Below are 19,031 nucleotides of genomic sequence, written 5' to 3'. Positions count from 1 at the left end.
TGTATTGTCACATGACTGTGTATTATTACATGACTGTGTATTGTTACAGATATTGGGATTTGTTTTCTATACACACTGCAGTAGAGAATCTCTCCTCTGTATTATCCATGACATGTCAGATCTCAGGGATCTACACTGATCTGCTGCTCATGGTAGAGGATGATCACTACATTGGAGATGTGACAATAATATAAACACAAAGAAAGAGAATTTGGTGTCTCCAGCAGGTGTGACACCTGGAGAGAATACATGTTTGGACACCCCTTTCTTATGATAGGTTTTTTTTTTTCAGTAATAATCATAAAATGAAAGGGAAAAATAATGATGACCAAAATAAGAAACACAGAGGATGACACTATGATGTCATTGCTGGTCAGTGTAGCGCCCTCCTTATGTTGCTGGTCAGTGTAGCTCCCTCCTTACGTTGCTGGTCAGTGTAGCGCCCTCCTTACGTTGCTGGTCAGTGTAGTGCCCTCCTTACGTTGTTGGTCAGTGTAGCTCCTTCCTTACGTTGCTGGTCAGTGTAGCTCCTTCCTTACGTTGCTGGTCAGTGTAGCGCCCTCCTTACGTTGCTGGTCAGTGTAGCTCCCTCCTTACGTTGCTGGTCAGTGTAGCGCCCTCCTTACCTTGCTGGTCAGTGTAGTGCCCTCCTTACGTTGTTGGTCAGTGTAGCTCCTTCCTTACGTTGCTGGTCAGTGTAGCTCCTTCCTTACGTTGCTGGTCAGTGTAGCTCCTTCCTTACGTTGCTGGTCAGTGTAGTGCCCTCCTTACCTTGCTGGTCAGTGTAGCGCCCTCCTTACGTTGCTGGTCAGTGTAGCTCCCTCCTTACGTTGCTGGTCAGTGTAGTGCCCTCCTTACGTTGCTGGTCAGTGTAGTGCCCTCCTTACGTTGCTGGTCAGTGTAGCGCCCTCCTTACGTTGCTGGTCAGTGTAGCGCCCTCCTTACGTTGCTGGTCAGTGTAGCTTCCTCCTTACGTTGCTGGTCAGTGTAGTGCCCTCCTTACGTTGCTGGTCAGTGTAGTGCCCTCCTTACGTTGCTGGTCAGTGTAGCGCCCTCCTTACGTTGCTGGTCAGTGTAGCGCCCTCCTTACGTTGCTGGTCAGTGTAGCTCCCTCCTTACGTTGCTGGTCAGTGTAGCGCCCTCCTTACGTTGTTGGTCAGTGTAGCTCCTTCCTTACGTTGCTGGTCAGTGTAGCGCCCTCCTTTACGTTGCTGGTCAGTGTAGCGCCCTCCTTACGTTGCTGGTCAGTGTAGCGCCCTCCTTACGTTTGCTGGTCAGTGTAGCTCCCTCCTCACACTTCTAATGAAGAAGGAAGAGAGGGTTGGGACTTTAAATGAGGCATTGAACATAGTTGAACAAATGCTTCCATCCCTGTTACATGAAAAATATGGGGAAGGTTTGGGACTTTGTATGAAGCATGCAGCCAGGCAGATGACACGACAAAAGTGTGTCTGGTGGGTATTTAGTAAAATAGAAGTACATATGTTACATAATAGCATACTGCATGACAGCTGTTTGACTGCTGTTTATTGCTGCTAATTTCCATCGTTGTGCCATGGGGTTTACTACCTCAGCTCCCGGGGATGTTGACCTTTCCGGCCGGCCTCCAGCTCTCCACACTTGCACCCAGATTCATAGTTGGTCTGTACGTATGATTGGGTGTTTATTTTTCCATCCCTTTCCCCTCCTCCTCTTATAGACAGACCCACTATAATATTCTCCAATTTATAGCAATCTTTAATATTTTTATAGACTCCTATCTTACATCTGCTCCTGAAGAGCGGCGGCAGTCATGAAACGCGTCAAGCTAATAGATGCCCCCCTTTTTTATATTTCAAGATTGTTACTAATATACTGACTACGCTTTACTGGAGTGTACCAATTCAATCAGGATTATGTTTTTATATTGTGGAGACACACAATAATGAGTTTGGTGTTTTTATCAATGTTTACAATATGAACTAATATGCTACTATGTTACTATACATTCTGTAGGAAATAAATCATATGTATTTTAATTCTTTGTCATGCATTATGCTATTATGTAACATATGTAGTTATATTTGACTAATTACCCACCAGACACACTTTTGTTGTGTCATCTCCCTGGCTGCATGCTTCATACAAAGTCCCAAACCTTCCCCATATTTAACCCCTCACACTGCTGGTCAGCGTAGCGCCCCTTTATGTTTCTGGTCAGTGTAGCTCCTTCTCACACTGCTGGTCAGCGTAGCTCCCCTTTACATTGCTGGTCACTGTAGCACACTGCTCCCCCTCACACTGCTGGCCAGTGTAGCACCCTCCTCCATTGCTGGCCAGTGTAGCGTCCCCCTTACATTGCAGTGTAGCTCCTCCTTACTAGAGATGGGCTATCTGTTCGAGTCGAACATGAGTTCAACTCGAACATTGGCTGTTCGCCCGTTCGCTGAACAGCGAACAATTTGGGGTGTTCGCGGCAAATTTGCAAAGCCGTGGAACACCCTTTAAATTCTATGGGAGAAATCTAAAGTGCTAATTTTAAAGGTTAATATGCAAGTTATTGTCATAAAAAGTGTTTGGGGACCTGGGTCCTGCCCCAGGGGACATGTATCAATGCAAAAAAAAGTTTTAAAACAGACATTTTTTTCGGGAGCAGTGATTTTAATAATGCTTAAAGTGAAACAATAAAAGTGAAATATTCCTTTAAATTTTGTACCTGGGGGGTGTCTATAGTATGCCTGTAAATTAGGCCATGTTTCCCGTGTTTATAACAGTCCGAGAGCAAAATGACATTTCTAAAGGAAAAAAAGGTCATTTAAAAGTGCTAGCGCTAGTGACGGCTATTAATGATTTGTCAGCCCCGACAATACACATAAAAGTCATTGAAAGTCATTGAAAAATAAAAAAAAAATGCATGGGGGTCCCCCAAAATTCCATTACCAGGCCCTACAGGTCTGGTATGGATATTAAGGGGAACTCCACGCCAGAATTTTTTAAAAAAATGGCGTGGGGTTCCCCCAAAAATCCATACCAGACCTGAAGATTTTAAGGGGAACTCTGCGCCAAAATGAAAAAAAAAATGGCGTGGGGTTCCCCCAAAAATCCCCACCAGACCCTTATCCGAGCACGCAACCTGGCAGGCCGCAGGAAAAGGGGGGGGGGGGAGACGAGAGAGTACCCCCCCTCCTGAACCGTACCAGGCCACATGCCCTAAACATGGGAAGGATGTCCCCATGTTGATGGGGACATGAGCCTCATTCCCACAACCCTTGCCCGGTGTTTGTGGGGGTCTGCGGGCGGGGGGCTTATCGGAATCTGGAAGCCCCCTTTAACAAAGGGGACACCCAGATCCTGCCCCCCTATGTGAATTGGTAAAGGGTACATTGTACCCCTACTATTTCCTCAAAAAGAAAGTGTCAAAATGTTAAAAAACCACAGGGGAAGGCTTGGGACAAGTCCTTTTTAAAAAAATAAAAAATAAAAAAGAGATTCCAGCGATGTAATCCAATAAATCCATGCTCCTACTCCAGCGATGTAATCCAATTCTCGATCTCCAGCGATGGATGATCTCCAGCGACTCCAGCGAGGAACACGCACAGGATCCTGCCTCCACCGGAGGGACCCAGCCAATGACGCGGCACTAGCTCGACAGCTCTTATGTAGCTGAGGGCGGGGCCACCCGTCACATGACCCTGTCCCCCTCTGATGCAGCGGGAATCCTGCGTTGCATCAGATTCGTGTCCCATAGACTTTAACGGTGTTCAAACTAAGTTTTTGCCTGTTCGCATGTTCTGGATGCGAACCGAACAGGGGGGTGTTCGGCCCATCCCTACTCCTTACATTGCTAGTCAGTGTAGCTCCTCCCTACATTGCTGGCAAGTGTAGCACCCACTTTACATTGCTGGCCAGCGCAGCTCCTCCTCACACGGCTGGTCAGTGTAGCGCCCCTTTATGTTTCTGGTCAGTGTAGCGCCCCTTTATGTTTCTGGTCAGTGTAGCGCCCCTTTATGTTTCTGGTCAGTGTAGCGCCCCTTTATGTTTCTGGTCAGTGTAGCGCCCCTTTATGTTTCTGGTCAGTGTAGCTCCTCCTACATTGCTGGCAAGTGTAGCACCCACTTTACATTGCTGGCCAGCGCAGCTCCTCCTCACACGGCTGGTCAGTGTAGCGCCCCTTTATGTTTCTGGTCAGTGTAGCGCCCCTTTATGTTTCTGGTCAGTGTAGCGCCCCTTTTTGTTTCTGGTCAGAGTAGCTCCTCCTACATTGCTGGCAAGTGTAGCACCCACTTTACATTGCTGGCCAGTGCAGCTCCCCCTCACATTGCTGGTCAGTGTAGCGCTCCTTTACATTGCTGGTCAGTGTAGCACACTGCTCCCCCTCACATTGCTGGCCAGTGTAGCGCCCCTTTACATTGCTGGCCAGTGTAGCGCCCCTTTACATTGCTGGCCAGTGTAGCGCCCCTTTACATTGCTGGCCAGTGTAGCGCCCCTTTACAATGCTGGTCAGTGTAGCGCCCCTTTACATTGCTGGTCAGTGTAGCGCCCCTTTACATTGCTGGTCAGTGTAGCGCCCCTTTACATTTCTGGTCAGTGTAGCGCCCCTTTACATTGCTGGTCAGTGTAGCGCCCCTTTACATTGCTGGTCAGTGTAGCGCCCCTTTACATTGCTGGTCAGTGTAGCGCCCCTTTACATTTCTGGTCAGTGTAGCGCCCCTTTACATTGCTGGTCAGTGTAGCGCCCCTTTACATTGCTGGTCAGTGTAGCGCCCCTTTACATTGCTGGCCAGTGTAGCGCCCCTTTACATTTCTGGTCAGTGTAGCGCCCCTTTACATTGCTGGTCAGTGTAGCGCCCCTTTACATTGCTGGTCAGTGTAGCGCCCCTTTACATTGCTGGCCAGTGTAGCGCCCCTTTACATTGCTGGCCAGTGTAGCGCCCCTTTACATTGCTGGCCAGTGTAGCGCCCCTTTACAATGCTGGTCAGTGTAGCGCCCCTTTACAATGCTGGTCAGTGTGGCGCCCCTTTACATTGCTGGTCAGTGTAGCGCCCCTTTACATTGCTGGTCAGTGTAGTGCCCCTTTACATTGCTGGTCAGTGTAGCGCCCCTTTACATTGCTGGTCAGTGTAGCGCCCCTTTACATTGCTGGTCAGTGTAGCGCCCCTTTACATTGCTGGTCAGTGTAGCGCCCCTTTACATTGCTGGTCAGTGTAGCGCCCTCCTTACGTTGCTGGTCAGTGTAGCGCCCTCCTTTACGTTGCTGGTCAGTGTAGCGCCCTCCTTTACGTTGCTGGTCAGTGTAGCGCCCTCCTTTACGTTGCTGGTCAGTGTAGCGCCCTCCTTACGTTGCTGGTCAGTGTAGCGCCCTCCTCACACTTCTAATGAAGAAGGAAGAGAGGGTTGGGACTTTAAATGAGGCATTGAACATAGTTGAACAAATGCTTCCATCCCTGTTACATGAAAAATATGGGGAAGGTTTGGGACTTTGTATGAAGCATGCAGCCAGGCAGATGACACGACAAAAGTGTGTCTGGTGGGTATTTAGTAAAATAGAAGTACATATGTTACATAATAGCATACTGCATGACAGCTGTTTGACTGCTGTTTATTGCTGCTAATTTCCATCGTTGTGCCATGGGGTTTACTACCTCAGCTCCCGGGGATGTTGACCTTTCCGGCCGGCCTCCAGCTCTCCACACTTGCACCCAGATTCATAGTTGGTCTGTACGTATGATTGGGTGTTTATTTTTCCATCCCTTTCCCCTCCTCCTCTTATAGACAGACCCACTATAATATTCTCCAATTTATAGCAATCTTTAATATTTTTATAGACTCCTATCTTACATCTGCTCCTGAAGAGCGGCGGCAGTCATGAAACGCGTCAAGCTAATAGATGCCCCCCTTTTTTATATTTCAAGATTGTTACTAATATACTGACTACGCTTTACTGGAGTGTACCAATTCAATCAGGATTATGTTTTTATATTGTGGAGACACACAATAATGAGTTTGGTGTTTTTATCAATGTTTACAATATGAACTAATATGCTACTATGTTACTATACATTCTGTAGGAAATAAATCATATGTATTTTAATTCTTTGTCATGCATTATGCTATTATGTAACATATGTAGTTATATTTGACTAATTACCCACCAGACACACTTTTGTTGTGTCATCTCCCTGGCTGCATGCTTCATACGAAGTCCCAAACCTTCCCCATATTTAACCCCTCACACTGCTGGTCAGCGTAGCGCCCCTTTATGTTTCTGGTCAGTGTAGCTCCTTCTCACACTGCTGGTCAGCGTAGCTCCCCTTTACATTGCTGGTCACTGTAGCACACTGCTCCCCCTCACACTGCTGGCCAGTGTAGCACCCTCCTCCATTGCTGGCCAGTGTAGCGTCCCCCTTACATTGCAGTGTAGCTCCTCCTTACTAGAGATGGGCTATCTGTTCGAGTCGAACATGAGTTCAACTCGAACATTGGCTGTTCGCCCGTTCGCTGAACAGCGAACAATTTGGGGTGTTCGCGGCAAATTTGCAAAGCCGTGGAACACCCTTTAAATTCTATGGGAGAAATCTAAAGTGCTAATTTTAAAGGTTAATATGCAAGTTATTGTCATAAAAAGTGTTTGGGGACCTGGGTCCTGCCCCAGGGGACATGTATCAATGCAAAAAAAAGTTTTAAAACAGACATTTTTTTCGGGAGCAGTGATTTTAATAATGCTTAAAGTGAAACAATAAAAGTGAAATATTCCTTTAAATTTTGTACCTGGGGGGTGTCTATAGTATGCCTGTAAATTAGGCCATGTTTCCCGTGTTTATAACAGTCCGAGAGCAAAATGACATTTCTAAAGGAAAAAAAGGTCATTTAAAAGTGCTAGCGCTAGTGACGGCTATTAATGATTTGTCAGCCCCGACAATACACATAAAAGTCATTGAAAGTCATTGAAAAATAAAAAAAAAATGCATGGGGGTCCCCCAAAATTCCATTACCAGGCCCTACAGGTCTGGTATGGATATTAAGGGGAACTCCACGCCAGAATTTTTTAAAAAAATGGCGTGGGGTTCCCCCAAAAATCCATACCAGACCTGAAGATTTTAAGGGGAACTCTGCGCCAAAATGAAAAAAAAAATGGCGTGGGGTTCCCCCAAAAATCCCCACCAGACCCTTATCCGAGCACGCAACCTGGCAGGCCGCAGGAAAAGGGGGGGGGGGGGAGACGAGAGAGTACCCCCCCTCCTGAACCGTACCAGGCCACATGCCCTAAACATGGGAAGGATGTCCCCATGTTGATGGGGACATGAGCCTCATTCCCACAACCCTTGCCCGGTGTTTGTGGGGGTCTGCGGGCGGGGGGCTTATCGGAATCTGGAAGCCCCCTTTAACAAAGGGGACACCCAGATCCTGCCCCCCTATGTGAATTGGTAAAGGGTACATTGTACCCCTACTATTTCCTCAAAAAGAAAGTGTCAAAATGTTAAAAAACCACAGGGGAAGGCTTGGGACAAGTCCTTTTTAAAAAAATAAAAAATAAAAAAGAGATTCCAGCGATGTAATCCAATAAATCCATGCTCCTACTCCAGCGATGTAATCCAATTCTCGATCTCCAGCGATGGATGATCTCCAGCGACTCCAGCGAGGAACACGCACAGGATCCTGCCTCCACCGGAGGGACCCAGCCAATGACGCGGCACTAGCTCGACAGCTCTTATGTAGCTGAGGGCGGGGCCACCCGTCACATGACCCTGTCCCCCTCTGATGCAGCGGGAATCCTGCGTTGCATCAGATTCGTGTCCCATAGACTTTAACGGTGTTCAAACTAAGTTTTTGCCTGTTCGCATGTTCTGGATGCGAACCGAACAGGGGGGTGTTCGGCCCATCCCTACTCCTTACATTGCTAGTCAGTGTAGCTCCTCCCTACATTGCTGGCAAGTGTAGCACCCACTTTACATTGCTGGCCAGCGCAGCTCCTCCTCACACGGCTGGTCAGTGTAGCGCCCCTTTATGTTTCTGGTCAGTGTAGCGCCCCTTTATGTTTCTGGTCAGTGTAGCGCCCCTTTATGTTTCTGGTCAGTGTAGCGCCCCTTTATGTTTCTGGTCAGTGTAGCTCCTCCTACATTGCTGGCAAGTGTAGCACCCACTTTACATTGCTGGCCAGCGCAGCTCCTCCTCACACGGCTGGTCAGTGTAGCGCCCCTTTATGTTTCTGGTCAGTGTAGCGCCCCTTTATGTTTCTGGTCAGTGTAGCGCCCCTTTTTGTTTCTGGTCAGAGTAGCTCCTCCTACATTGCTGGCAAGTGTAGCACCCACTTTACATTGCTGGCCAGTGCAGCTCCCCCTCACATTGCTGGTCAGTGTAGCGCTCCTTTACATTGCTGGTCAGTGTAGCACACTGCTCCCCCTCACATTGCTGGCCAGTGTAGCGCCCCTTTACATTGCTGGCCAGTGTAGCGCCCCTTTACATTGCTGGCCAGTGTAGCGCCCCTTTACATTGCTGGCCAGTGTAGCGCCCCTTTACAATGCTGGTCAGTGTAGCGCCCCTTTACATTGCTGGTCAGTGTAGCGCCCCTTTACATTGCTGGTCAGTGTAGCGCCCCTTTACATTTCTGGTCAGTGTAGCGCCCCTTTACATTGCTGGTCAGTGTAGCGCCCCTTTACATTGCTGGTCAGTGTAGCGCCCCTTTACATTTCTGGTCAGTGTAGCGCCCCTTTACATTGCTGGTCAGTGTAGCGCCCCTTTACATTGCTGGTCAGTGTAGCGCCCCTTTACATTGCTGGCCAGTGTAGCGCCCCTTTACATTTCTGGTCAGTGTAGCGCCCCTTTACATTGCTGGTCAGTGTAGCGCCCCTTTACATTGCTGGTCAGTGTAGCGCCCCTTTACATTGCTGGCCAGTGTAGCGCCCCTTTACATTGCTGGCCAGTGTAGCGCCCCTTTACATTGCTGGCCAGTGTAGCGCCCCTTTACATTGCTGGCCAGTGTAGCGCCCCTTTACAATGCTGGTCAGTGTAGCGCCCCTTTACAATGCTGGTCAGTGTGGCGCCCCTTTACATTGCTGGTCAGTGTAGCGCCCCTTTACATTGCTGGTCAGTGTAGTGCCCCTTTACATTGCTGGTCAGTGTAGCGCCCCTTTACATTGCTGGTCAGTGTAGCGCCCCTTTACATTGCTGGTCAGTGTAGCGCCCCTTTACATTGCTGGTCAGTGTAGCGCCCCTTTACATTGCTGGTCAGTGTAGCGCCCCTTTACATTGCTGGTCAGTGTAGCGCCCCTTTACATTGCTGGTCAGTGTAGCGCCCTTTTACATTGCTGGTCAGTGTAGCGCCCTTTTACATTGCTGGTCAGTGTAGCGCCCTTTTACATTGCTGGTCAGTGTAGCGCCCTTTTACATTGCTGGTCAGTGTAGCGCCCTTTTACATTGCTGGTCAGTGTAGCGCCCTTTTACATTGCTGGTCAGTGTAGCACCCTGCTCCCCCTCACACTGCTGGTCAGTATAGTGCCCCTTTACATTGCTGGTCAGCATAGCTCCTCCTTACATGGCTGGTCAGCGTAGCTCCTCCCTACATTGTTGGTCAGCGTAGCTTCTCCTTACATTGCTGGTCAGCGTAGCTCCTCCCTACATTGCTGGTCAGCGTAGCTCCTCCCTACATTGCTGGTCAGCGTAGCTCCTCCCTACATTGCTGGTCAGCGTAGCTCCTCCCTACATTGCTGGTCAGCGTAGCTCCTCCCTACATTGCTGGTCAGCGTAGCTCCTCCCTACATTGTTGGTCAGCGTAGCTCCTCCTTACATTGCTGGTCAGTGTAGCACCCCTTTACATTGCTGGTCAGTGTAGCACCCCTTTACATTGCTGGTCAGTGTAGCACCCCTTTACATTGCTGGTCAGTGTAGCACCCCTTTACATTGCTGGTCAGTGTAGCACACTGCTCCCCCTCACACTGCTGGCCAGTGTATCACCCCCCCTTACATTGCCAGTCAGTGTAGCTCCTCCTTACATTGCTGGTCAGAGGAGAAGTGTCTCTTTAACAATGGGGGTCAGTGCGCAGTCCTGGGAAACATAGTGCTGTATAGTGTCGGGTCAATATCCCAGGGACAAATTTATAAGGGGGCAAACGGGGTAATTGCTCTGGACCCCCATCGGGAAGGAGCACATATCTATACAAAAATATAACAATAAAAAATGAGTTTGTTTTATTACCATTTATCTGGGGAAGCAATATTTTACCAGCAATCATTTGTAAAAGTTTTTACTCCATACTTGCATATTGTATCAGTTTTAAATGTATTTTGGCCACTCAAGTGAGCCACTTATAGTGCAATTACACCCTTAAGGATGGTGGCTTACAACTGCATTACGACTCTATGACTTCATAATCGCGTCATGTCACTTATTTTTTAAATGTGTCACTGTCATTGAGAAAGTAAACCATCTCCATAGTTATTGATATGTTAGTTAACAGGAACAGTCTGAATACAATACAAGAGGATTAAGCGGGCCCTGCTCAGACAAGCATACAATAAATAGGGAGGGGCAGGTGGTACAAAAGGTCGTAACTGTGGGGAATGATCTGAAAGAAGTGGTAAAAGATTAGCTGGAGGTGTGATAGGCTTCCCTGAAGAGATGAGTTTTCAGGGATTGCCTGAAGGCAGCCAGGGTGGGAGATAGCCGGACAGGTTGAGGTAGAGAGTTCCAAAGGATGGGATAGGCTCTGGAGGAGTCCTGGAGAGGAGGGAGCTAGCTTGAGAGTAGGAGGTGTTGAGAGGAGCGTAGAGGACGGTTTGGGTGATATTTGGAGACAAGTTTGGTGATGTAGCTTGGCACAGAGTTGTGAATGGCTTTGTATGTTGTGGTTAGTATTTTGAATTTAATTCGCTGGGCAATCGGGAGCCAGTGTAGGGATTGGCGGAGAGGAGTCACAGACACTGAGCGGTTTGTAAGGTGGATAAGTCTGGCAGCAGCATTCATGTTAGATTGAAGAGGGGATAGCCTATGGAGAGGTAGGCCAATGAGAAGGGAGCTGCGATAATCAAGGCGAGAGATAACAAGGGAGTGAATAGCTTGTAGCTTGGTGGTTTCTTTTGGTAACAAGGGGCGTATTTTAGAGATGTTACGGAGGTGAAGTCTACAAGCTTTTGACAAAGATTGGATTTGGGGCTGAAAGGACAGGTCAGAGTCTAGGATTACACCTAGTACCCTGGCATGAGGTGAGGGATTGATGGTTTCATTAAAGATTTTGAAGGAAAATTGGGTATATTGAAGGAAGGGTATATTGCCAGCTTGTTTTTAGAGAGATTTCGTTTAAGGAAGTGGTGCGAATTCCATGCTGATATGTCAGTTAGTAAGTTAGTATTGCGAAAGGAGACTGAATAAGAGAGGTGAGGAGTAAACAGGTAGATTTAGGTGTCATTGGCATATAGATGGTATTGGAAGCTGTGGGCGGTTATCAAGTGACCAAGGGAGGAGGTGTAGATAGAGAAGGGGCCTAAGAACAGAGCCTTGGGAGACCCCCACAGAAAGGGGCAATGGAGAGGAGGAGACAGAGTTGTAGGTAACACTAAAGGAGCGCTGTGATAGGTAGGAGAACCAGGATAGAGCAAATCTTGGAGGCCAAGGGAACGGAGTTTATTAAGAAGTAGTGGGTGGTCAACAGTATCCAAGGGCACAGAAAGGACAAGTAGTAGGAGTATGGAGTAGTGGCCATTGGTTTTAGCAGTTAGTAAATCATTAGTGAGTTTTAGTAAGACAGTTTCTGTGGATTGCTGCAAGGGAAAGCTGGACTGTAAGGGATCAGGAAGGTTATTTTCACTGAGGTAGGAGCTAAGACAGTTGTAGACTAAGTGTTCTAGAAGTTTAGAGGTGAATGGGAGCAATGAGATGGGTCTTAAGTTATTCAGGTTGGTGTGTTCCAGTGAGGGCTTTTTAAGTGTGGGAGTGATCTACGCATGTTTTAGAGGTGAGGGGAAGGTGCCACTATAGAGTGAGAGATTAAAGATGGGAGGTGAGGGAGCATAGGATAGAATAAGAGGGTGACCGTAGTAGTTGTGAGGGAACAGGATCTAGTGGACAATTGGTTAGGTGGGCATCTGAGAAGTTTTGTAACCGCTTCAGTAGTGGCAAGTAAAAAGAGGAGAGTGACTGTGCTAATAGGCAAGGTATGTTAGGTGGGGAAGATGTACGCACAGTGGAGGTGTCCTCACATATTGCATCAGTCTGGTCTTTGAAGTGATTGACAATTTCTTGGTGCAGTGAGTGAGTTAGTGAGTAGAGGGGGTGGGGGACGAAGTAGTAGTTAAAGGTTGAGAAGAGCTGATGGGGACTGGATGACAAGGTATTAATAAGAGAGACAAAGTAGGCTTGTTTGGCAGCATGGAGGCAGGAATTGTATTTTAGGAGGGCAGATTTATATAGGGTGAAGTCCTGCAGGCATTTGGTTTTACGCCACAGTCGTTCAAGAGCATGGCAATGTCTCTTGAGATTTCTAGTGTTGTCATTTTGCCAGGATTGTAACGGTCGGGGCCTTATTCTGCGTGTAGTTAGAGGAGCAAGTGCGTCCAATGATGATGAGAGTGAGCTGTTGTAAACCAAGGTGGCCAGGTCAGGACAGAACAGGGGTGAGATTGTGATGTAGGTGGTCAGTAGCAGAATAGAGAGGAGAAGGGTCACAGTGGCGAAGGTTCCTACAATTAATCGTTTGCTGCTTGGATGGATGGGTGGTTGGAGGCAAGGATACAGTGAAACTGATGAGGTTGTGATCAGAGAGAGGAAAGGGGGTGTTGGTGAAGTTGCCAGGAGTGCGAGATGGGAGAATACAAGGTTGAGGGTATTACCATTGGAGTGAGTGGAAGTGCAGAGGCAGCTCTATAATTAGGCAAATTAGGCGGACGCCTAAGGCCTTGCACTCACAGGTGCCTCGCAGCCGCCTAATTTGCCTGTTGCAGTGTTTAACAGTGGTTTCCCAGATGTTATGCCATGAAGTCACCAGGAGCTCCACGTCGATCTACCTGTCAATCACAGACAGCTTATGGGTAGATCGAATATCAGCCGACATGCAGAGAAGCACGGGAAGCAGCTGTAATAAGTTCTTACTGTCCTCTCTCATGTCGCGCTGCTCCCCAGTGGCCCTTCTCCTCCTCTCCTCTCGTTGTATGCTTGTGACATTACCTGGTATGGAGGAGAAGAGAGGAGGGAAGGGGAGGGGCCACTGGGGAGCAGCGCGACATGAGAGAGGACAATGAGGACTTATTACAGCCGCTTCCTGCACTACTCTGCATTTGAAGGAAATTGAAAGGAAAAAGTGTGCCCTCCTGTACCCATACCCTGATGTGCCCTGCTATGCCCCATACCCTGTGCTCTGCTGTGCCCAGTGCTCCATACCCTGTGCCCTGCTGTGCCCAGTACCCTGACATGGCCGATACCATGTGCTCTGCTGTGCCCGTAACCTGTGCCCTGCTATGCCACATACCCTGTGCTCCGCTGTTTCCTGCTGTGCCCGTACCCTGGTGTGCCCTGCTGTGCCCCATACCCTGTGCCCTGCTGTGCCTATATCCTGATGTTCCCCATACCCTGTGCCCTGCTGTTCCCTGTGCCCTGCTTTGCCCCATACCCCGTGCCCTGCTTTGCCCCATACCATGTACCCTGATGTGCCATGTACCCTGATGTTCCCTGATGTATCCTGTACCCTGCTGCACCATGCACACTGCTGTGCCCTGTACCATGTACCCTGATGTGCCTGTACCCTGATGCGCCCTGTACCCTGCTGTGCCCCATACCCTGTGCTCTGCCCCCGTATCCTGACGTGCCTCGTACCCTGATGTGCCCCATACATGGCTGTGCCATGCACCCTACTCGCCCTATACCATGCTTTACCATGCACCCTACTGTACCCTGTACCATGCTGTAACACGTACCCTGCTGCACCATGTACCCTACTGTGCCCTGCTGTGCCCCATATCCTGCTGTGCCCTGTAACCTATTATGCTCGATGCCATGCTGTGTGCCCTGTACCTTGCTGTGTGCTCTGCTGTTCCCTATGCCCTGCTGTGCGCCCCATGCCCTGCTGTTTGCCTTGTGATAAGCCCTGCTGTGTACCCCATGTTATGCTGCTTGTCCCATGCCCTTCCGTGAGCCCCTTGATGTGCCCCATGTTCTGCTGTGTGCCCCATGATGTGCCCCATATTCTGCTGTGTGCCCCATGATGTGCCTAAGGTTCTGCTGTGTGCCCCATAATGTGCCCTGCTGCCCCCCCCCCCCCCCCCCATATTGTGTCCTGACCTCCTGTGCTCTGCCCTGCTGTCCCCTTTACACCACTTATCTCAAGTTAAACCCAGAACTGAGCATCTGTGCAGAAAAAAAAGGGCACAAGTTTCACATAAAATATGTAAGTTGGTCAGTAGGAGAAGTGCCCCCTAGTTATGAGTGAAAACAAACCTGGTACATTGCTGTTCAGTGGGCAGAATGTTTCTTAATTGGTAAAGAGGATAATGTCTCCAAATACTGCATTACATTGGAGGTCATTGGTTAGAATGCCTTATTGGTGGTCAGAAAAAAAAAATACCACCCTTACTGACAGCTAAAGGATACATGAAGGCTGCTATACTAAGGCCTAATGTACACGGGACACTCAGGCAACCGCTTCTGAACGTTTTTCTTGACAGCTTGAAACCGGCTTTAAAAACGTCTGTTTAGCTGCGTTTGCATGCCGCGTTTAGTCGCATTTAGCGGTGTTATGCTAAATGCAACTGCCTAAAAATGACATTAAACGAACCTGTGTACATGTACACATAACCTAACACTGGATTGCCCCGTACACACGGTCGGATTTTCCGACGGAAAATGTGTGATAGGACCTTGTTGTCGGAAATTCCGACTGTGTGTGGGCTCCATCGGACATTTTCCATCGGATTTTCCGACACACAAAGTTTGAGAGCAGGAGATAAAATTTTCCGACAACAAAATCCGTTGTCGGAAATTCCGATCGTGTGTACACAAATCCGACAGACAAAGTGCCACGCATGCTCAGAATAAATAAAGAGATGAAAGCTATTGGCCACTGCCCCGTTTATAGTCCCGACGTACATGTTTTACGTCACCGCGTTTAAAACGATCGGATTTTCCGACAACTTTGTGTGACCGTGTGTATGCAAGACAAGTTTGAGCCAACATCCGTCGGAAAAAATCCTAGGATTTTGTTGTCGGAATGTCCGAACAAAGTCCGACCGTGTGTACGGGGCAGATGAGTTCAGGGGCAGCTGAAAAAAGCGTCCAACTGCCTCTGAATGTCCGTTTACCAGCAGCAGTGTACATGAGGCCTAAAGGATTTGAGAATGTTCTCACAATGAATTGTGTGATTATTCACTTTAATTATCCAGTCAAGTGCAGGTGAAATAAATAAACAAGGATTTTCTTTTTCGCTTGATTGGAAAATTGAAGTGAACTGTCACAGAATGTGTTTTTCAAACAATTTTATTGTATGAACATTCTCAGATTCTTTGAAAATGTGACTCTTGGTCTCATTGATTACTTATCAAGAGACATGAGGAAAGACTTTGCTGAATACAGCTGTTGTTGGAACTATGCATGAAATGTCAGGTGGGAAATCAATCTTTCAATGGTCATTACACAAGGAACCCCTAGCAACCTGTGGAGTGGTATTCATCAACCCTTTTACCCTAAAGGAACTCTTAAAAGAAAATTTCAGGACCCGGGAACCCCTGCTAAAACCAGTTTATTGAGGGTGAGTGGGAAAATTGCACCATTTATTAGTGGCTAGTAGAATAAAATCCCCCTTGGTGAGAATGCCAAAGTTATAGAGAGCTAACAAGTTAATTGGTGCCTTGCCATTGGCTCTGCTAATTGGCATTGGCCCTAAAACCATGCAGGTACTATCAATGGGTCAATCAGCAGCGCCCGCTGCTATCAGTTTATCCAATGAGGACCTGAGACAGCAGCTGGAGCTGCTGTGCTCGTCCCCGTCGCTGGAACGATTAGGTTCGGGTAAGTAAAAGGGGGGTCTGGGGGTGTGCTGCAGTACAAAAGGTTTTTCACCTTAATGCATAGAATGCAATAAAGTGAAAACCGTGAGGGTTTATAACCCCTTTTTAAGATAAAAATAAAACTTTCTGACTTTACAACTCTTTTAACCTCTATCTATCTATCTATCTATCTATCTATCTATCTATCTATCTATCTATCTATCTATCTATCTATCTATCTATCTATCTATCTATCATTACAACATAAGTAGTGCTAAATAACCTCTTTGAGAGGCACTGGAAGTGTGCAGAGGACACAGGATAACTCTGTTGTGATTTTTTTTTTTTTTTTTGCACTTCTCAAACAGATATGACAGAATTCTTCCAATTGTATGTTAAACAGACCAGGGAAGGCACGAATAATAGAAGTTCGTTGTGAGGATTTACTGTACACTTTCAACTGAAAGTTCATTTGGGCTTTAAATGCATATTGTATAGAAACTAACCATCATCTATTAAATTGTCTAATATGAAGCTCTAATGGTCTAACATCTAACTAATAGCATCTTTTCTTTCTTCAGGTAAACAACTGTGGCCTTCATCTGGTATTGCAGGCTACTCCTGTAACAGATAAAAGTAAACAGGTAATATTATCGCCACAATGTGAATAGCATGTCTATCTTATAGAATGATCATTGATTGCAGTTGTAGCACCTTAGTGTACTAGAGTAAATGTTTATGTAGTGTAGGAAAACTATTCAGACTTGGCTGGCAGCCAAGCTTGTGTTTTATCTGGGTCACGGTTAGTGACTCAGGGAGGCTGGTATGACTCACAGGCAGTGTCTCTAATACCTCCCCCTACTTCTAGAAACATGGAGAAGATTCTAGAAGAATGGGAGTGGAGTTGAGGAGCTGCCTGGAGTATTCATGAGAGCCATGACCAATCCCCAACAGATGGGTTGGCAGGAGGCTGGCCCCCTCAAATACTCAGGGTCAGCCCAGTTGGAGTGTGGCGTTCGGATGGAAGCTGAAGATGGAGTGTTAGGCTGTCGGTGGCCCTTGAGGGTTGCCCTATAGTCTGGGGGGGTGACCTCGGGCCTGGGCTCAGGTGCGGAAGGGACCCTCTTCACAATACACAGAGGTGGCCTGACCGGAAGGCACAGGAGCAGCAGGAGGATGGCAGGAGAACACTGCCGGGCAAATCTCCAGAGTGGAAGACAGCCAGGTGGGCTGGTGAGTGTTACAGTCGGGGAGGACTGAGGGGCATGCCTGAGAAGACTGGGAGAGAGCAGTCTAGGATGGATGCAAAGTCAGTCTGGGAGGACTGTGGAAGTTTATCCAAGAGGGCTGGAGAAAGGGGCAGGTGGGCTGGCAGTGCCTGAAGAGGTGATGCTGGGATCAGTGACCACAGAAGGACAGCTGGGCACTAGGACTTTGCTACCCAAATAAGGGGCTTGTGGTTTAAAAAGCCTGTAAAGGGCTTTTGCTATCTATCTGACTGAGCCTTTTGTCAGATCATCCAACAGTGCCAACTGGTCCTGGAAGTTGTAGTTCTGCAACCAAGCTTTGTGTAGGAGGCAGAGGAGAAGTGTATATACGGACTATATATAGTTTTTGTCCCTGAGGAGTTCTACTACTGAAGCCAAGTGGGCATCTCATAATATCCCTATCCAAGTTTATTCCCCTCAATAAAACATAAAAACAAGGGATTCTCTTAATTTGCAGGAATTTCCTCACTTAGAAACTGGCAGGATCAGCCAGGTATTTCAGGTGATACAAGGGGCCAAATTACATAGCTCTAGCACTGTGCTGTATAACGTGCTTTAAAGCAGGAGTAGGCAACCTGGGGCCCTTCAGCTGTTGTGGGATAACATTTCCCATGAGGCTTTGCTAGGCTGGCAGATACAATTACTCCCAGAGGCATGATGTGACTTGTAGCTGGAGTGCCCCAGGTTGCCTACCCCTGCTTTAAAGGGACAGGATCCTTTTTTTCATTTAATTTTTTTTTATTTTTTAGGGTAACAAATGCTTTAAGAGAATGAAAAATATCAATATCTGAGTGGTTCGAGATACGTTCTCAAGTGATTAGTTCAAAAGAGCTATACATGGCAATTGCGAGATAGAGACTCCAGTTCATGGCCTCAGGAGGGCAAAAAATTTTAATTCCAAAAACCCAGAAGAGAAGGGCATTCCCATCAGACCAACATTGTGCCTTGCATTTGACATCCCATAAAACATAGAGGTGAAGTGCTCGGATATAGTTTTGACAGATGGGTAGGAAGGAACTGGTTAGTACTGATACATTCAAAATGCCCTTGTAGGACTGCTGGTGTTTTACAGGATAAGTTCCCCTTTTTGAAACAAAAATAAATGCATATTTTTGCAGGTAAAAACGTGCATGTTTTACTTTTCTTTTTTTTCCTAAGGAGACGGCGGATCGCAGGTGCAGTGTAAGGCTCCTGCAGACTTTTAGGATAGTTGCTGTGATCTGACTTCCGGTTAGAAGGTGGCTAAGTTCATTCCCTATGGTCCTAATGTACGTAGAAATGTAGCCAACCTTTCTTGCTTGCTCCCAAGGACTATCAGATGGTGAGATGTGGAGTGTGCATAGAGCAGTGTACATGACCGCAACTAACGTGCCCTGCTCATTCCTAATCAGTGGAAGTGAGGGTGAAAAGGAGATTTTCGGGAGAAACCATTTAATGAAAAATCAATTACAGGGCCAATAAATAGTGGATGTGAACAGATTATTTTTGGATATGTTTTAGTGTCACTTTAATAAATGAAGTAATTATGGTAAGTATTGTGGATAGGAACAGCGAGACATCTAACTGGGACCATCATTCCTTATTGGTCAAAGTACTGTTAGAAGAATTTAAGGGTGGGATTTTGTAGGTGCAAAACTTTTACTACATATACTACTGTTAAAATAGCAAGTTTTTATTTACACAATTAATTAAAACCAGTGACACATTATTTTAGTCATATGTTAATGTACAACAAGTAAAAATAGTATCTACACTTATTCTTCTACACGTTTCGCCGTCCTGGCTTCTTCAGGAAGTACATGCTGCTAAACAAAGAA

The 19,031-nt window shown here is 47.2% G+C and overlaps 1 protein-coding gene across 2 annotated transcripts in view; it reads left to right on the top strand.

The window, feature by feature from the left end:
• Positions 1-19,031, top strand: part of LRRC49 (leucine rich repeat containing 49) — a 183,011-nt gene that overhangs the window by 542 nt on the left and 163,438 nt on the right. For both annotated transcript variants that reach the window (XM_073618837.1, XM_073618836.1), the window contains exon 2: positions 16,528-16,590. In XM_073618837.1, coding sequence (XP_073474938.1) covers positions 16,528-16,590 — 63 coding nt within the window. The remainder of the gene's footprint in view (positions 1-16,527; positions 16,591-19,031) is intronic.

The sequence above is a fragment of the Aquarana catesbeiana genome, linkage group LG03, assembly GCF_042186555.1.
Source record: "Aquarana catesbeiana isolate 2022-GZ linkage group LG03, ASM4218655v1, whole genome shotgun sequence".
NCBI classification, from domain to species: Eukaryota; Metazoa; Chordata; class Amphibia; order Anura; family Ranidae; genus Aquarana; species Aquarana catesbeiana.
Note: the sequence above shows the minus strand (reverse complement) of the source record. Positions and strands in the feature narration are given on the sequence as shown.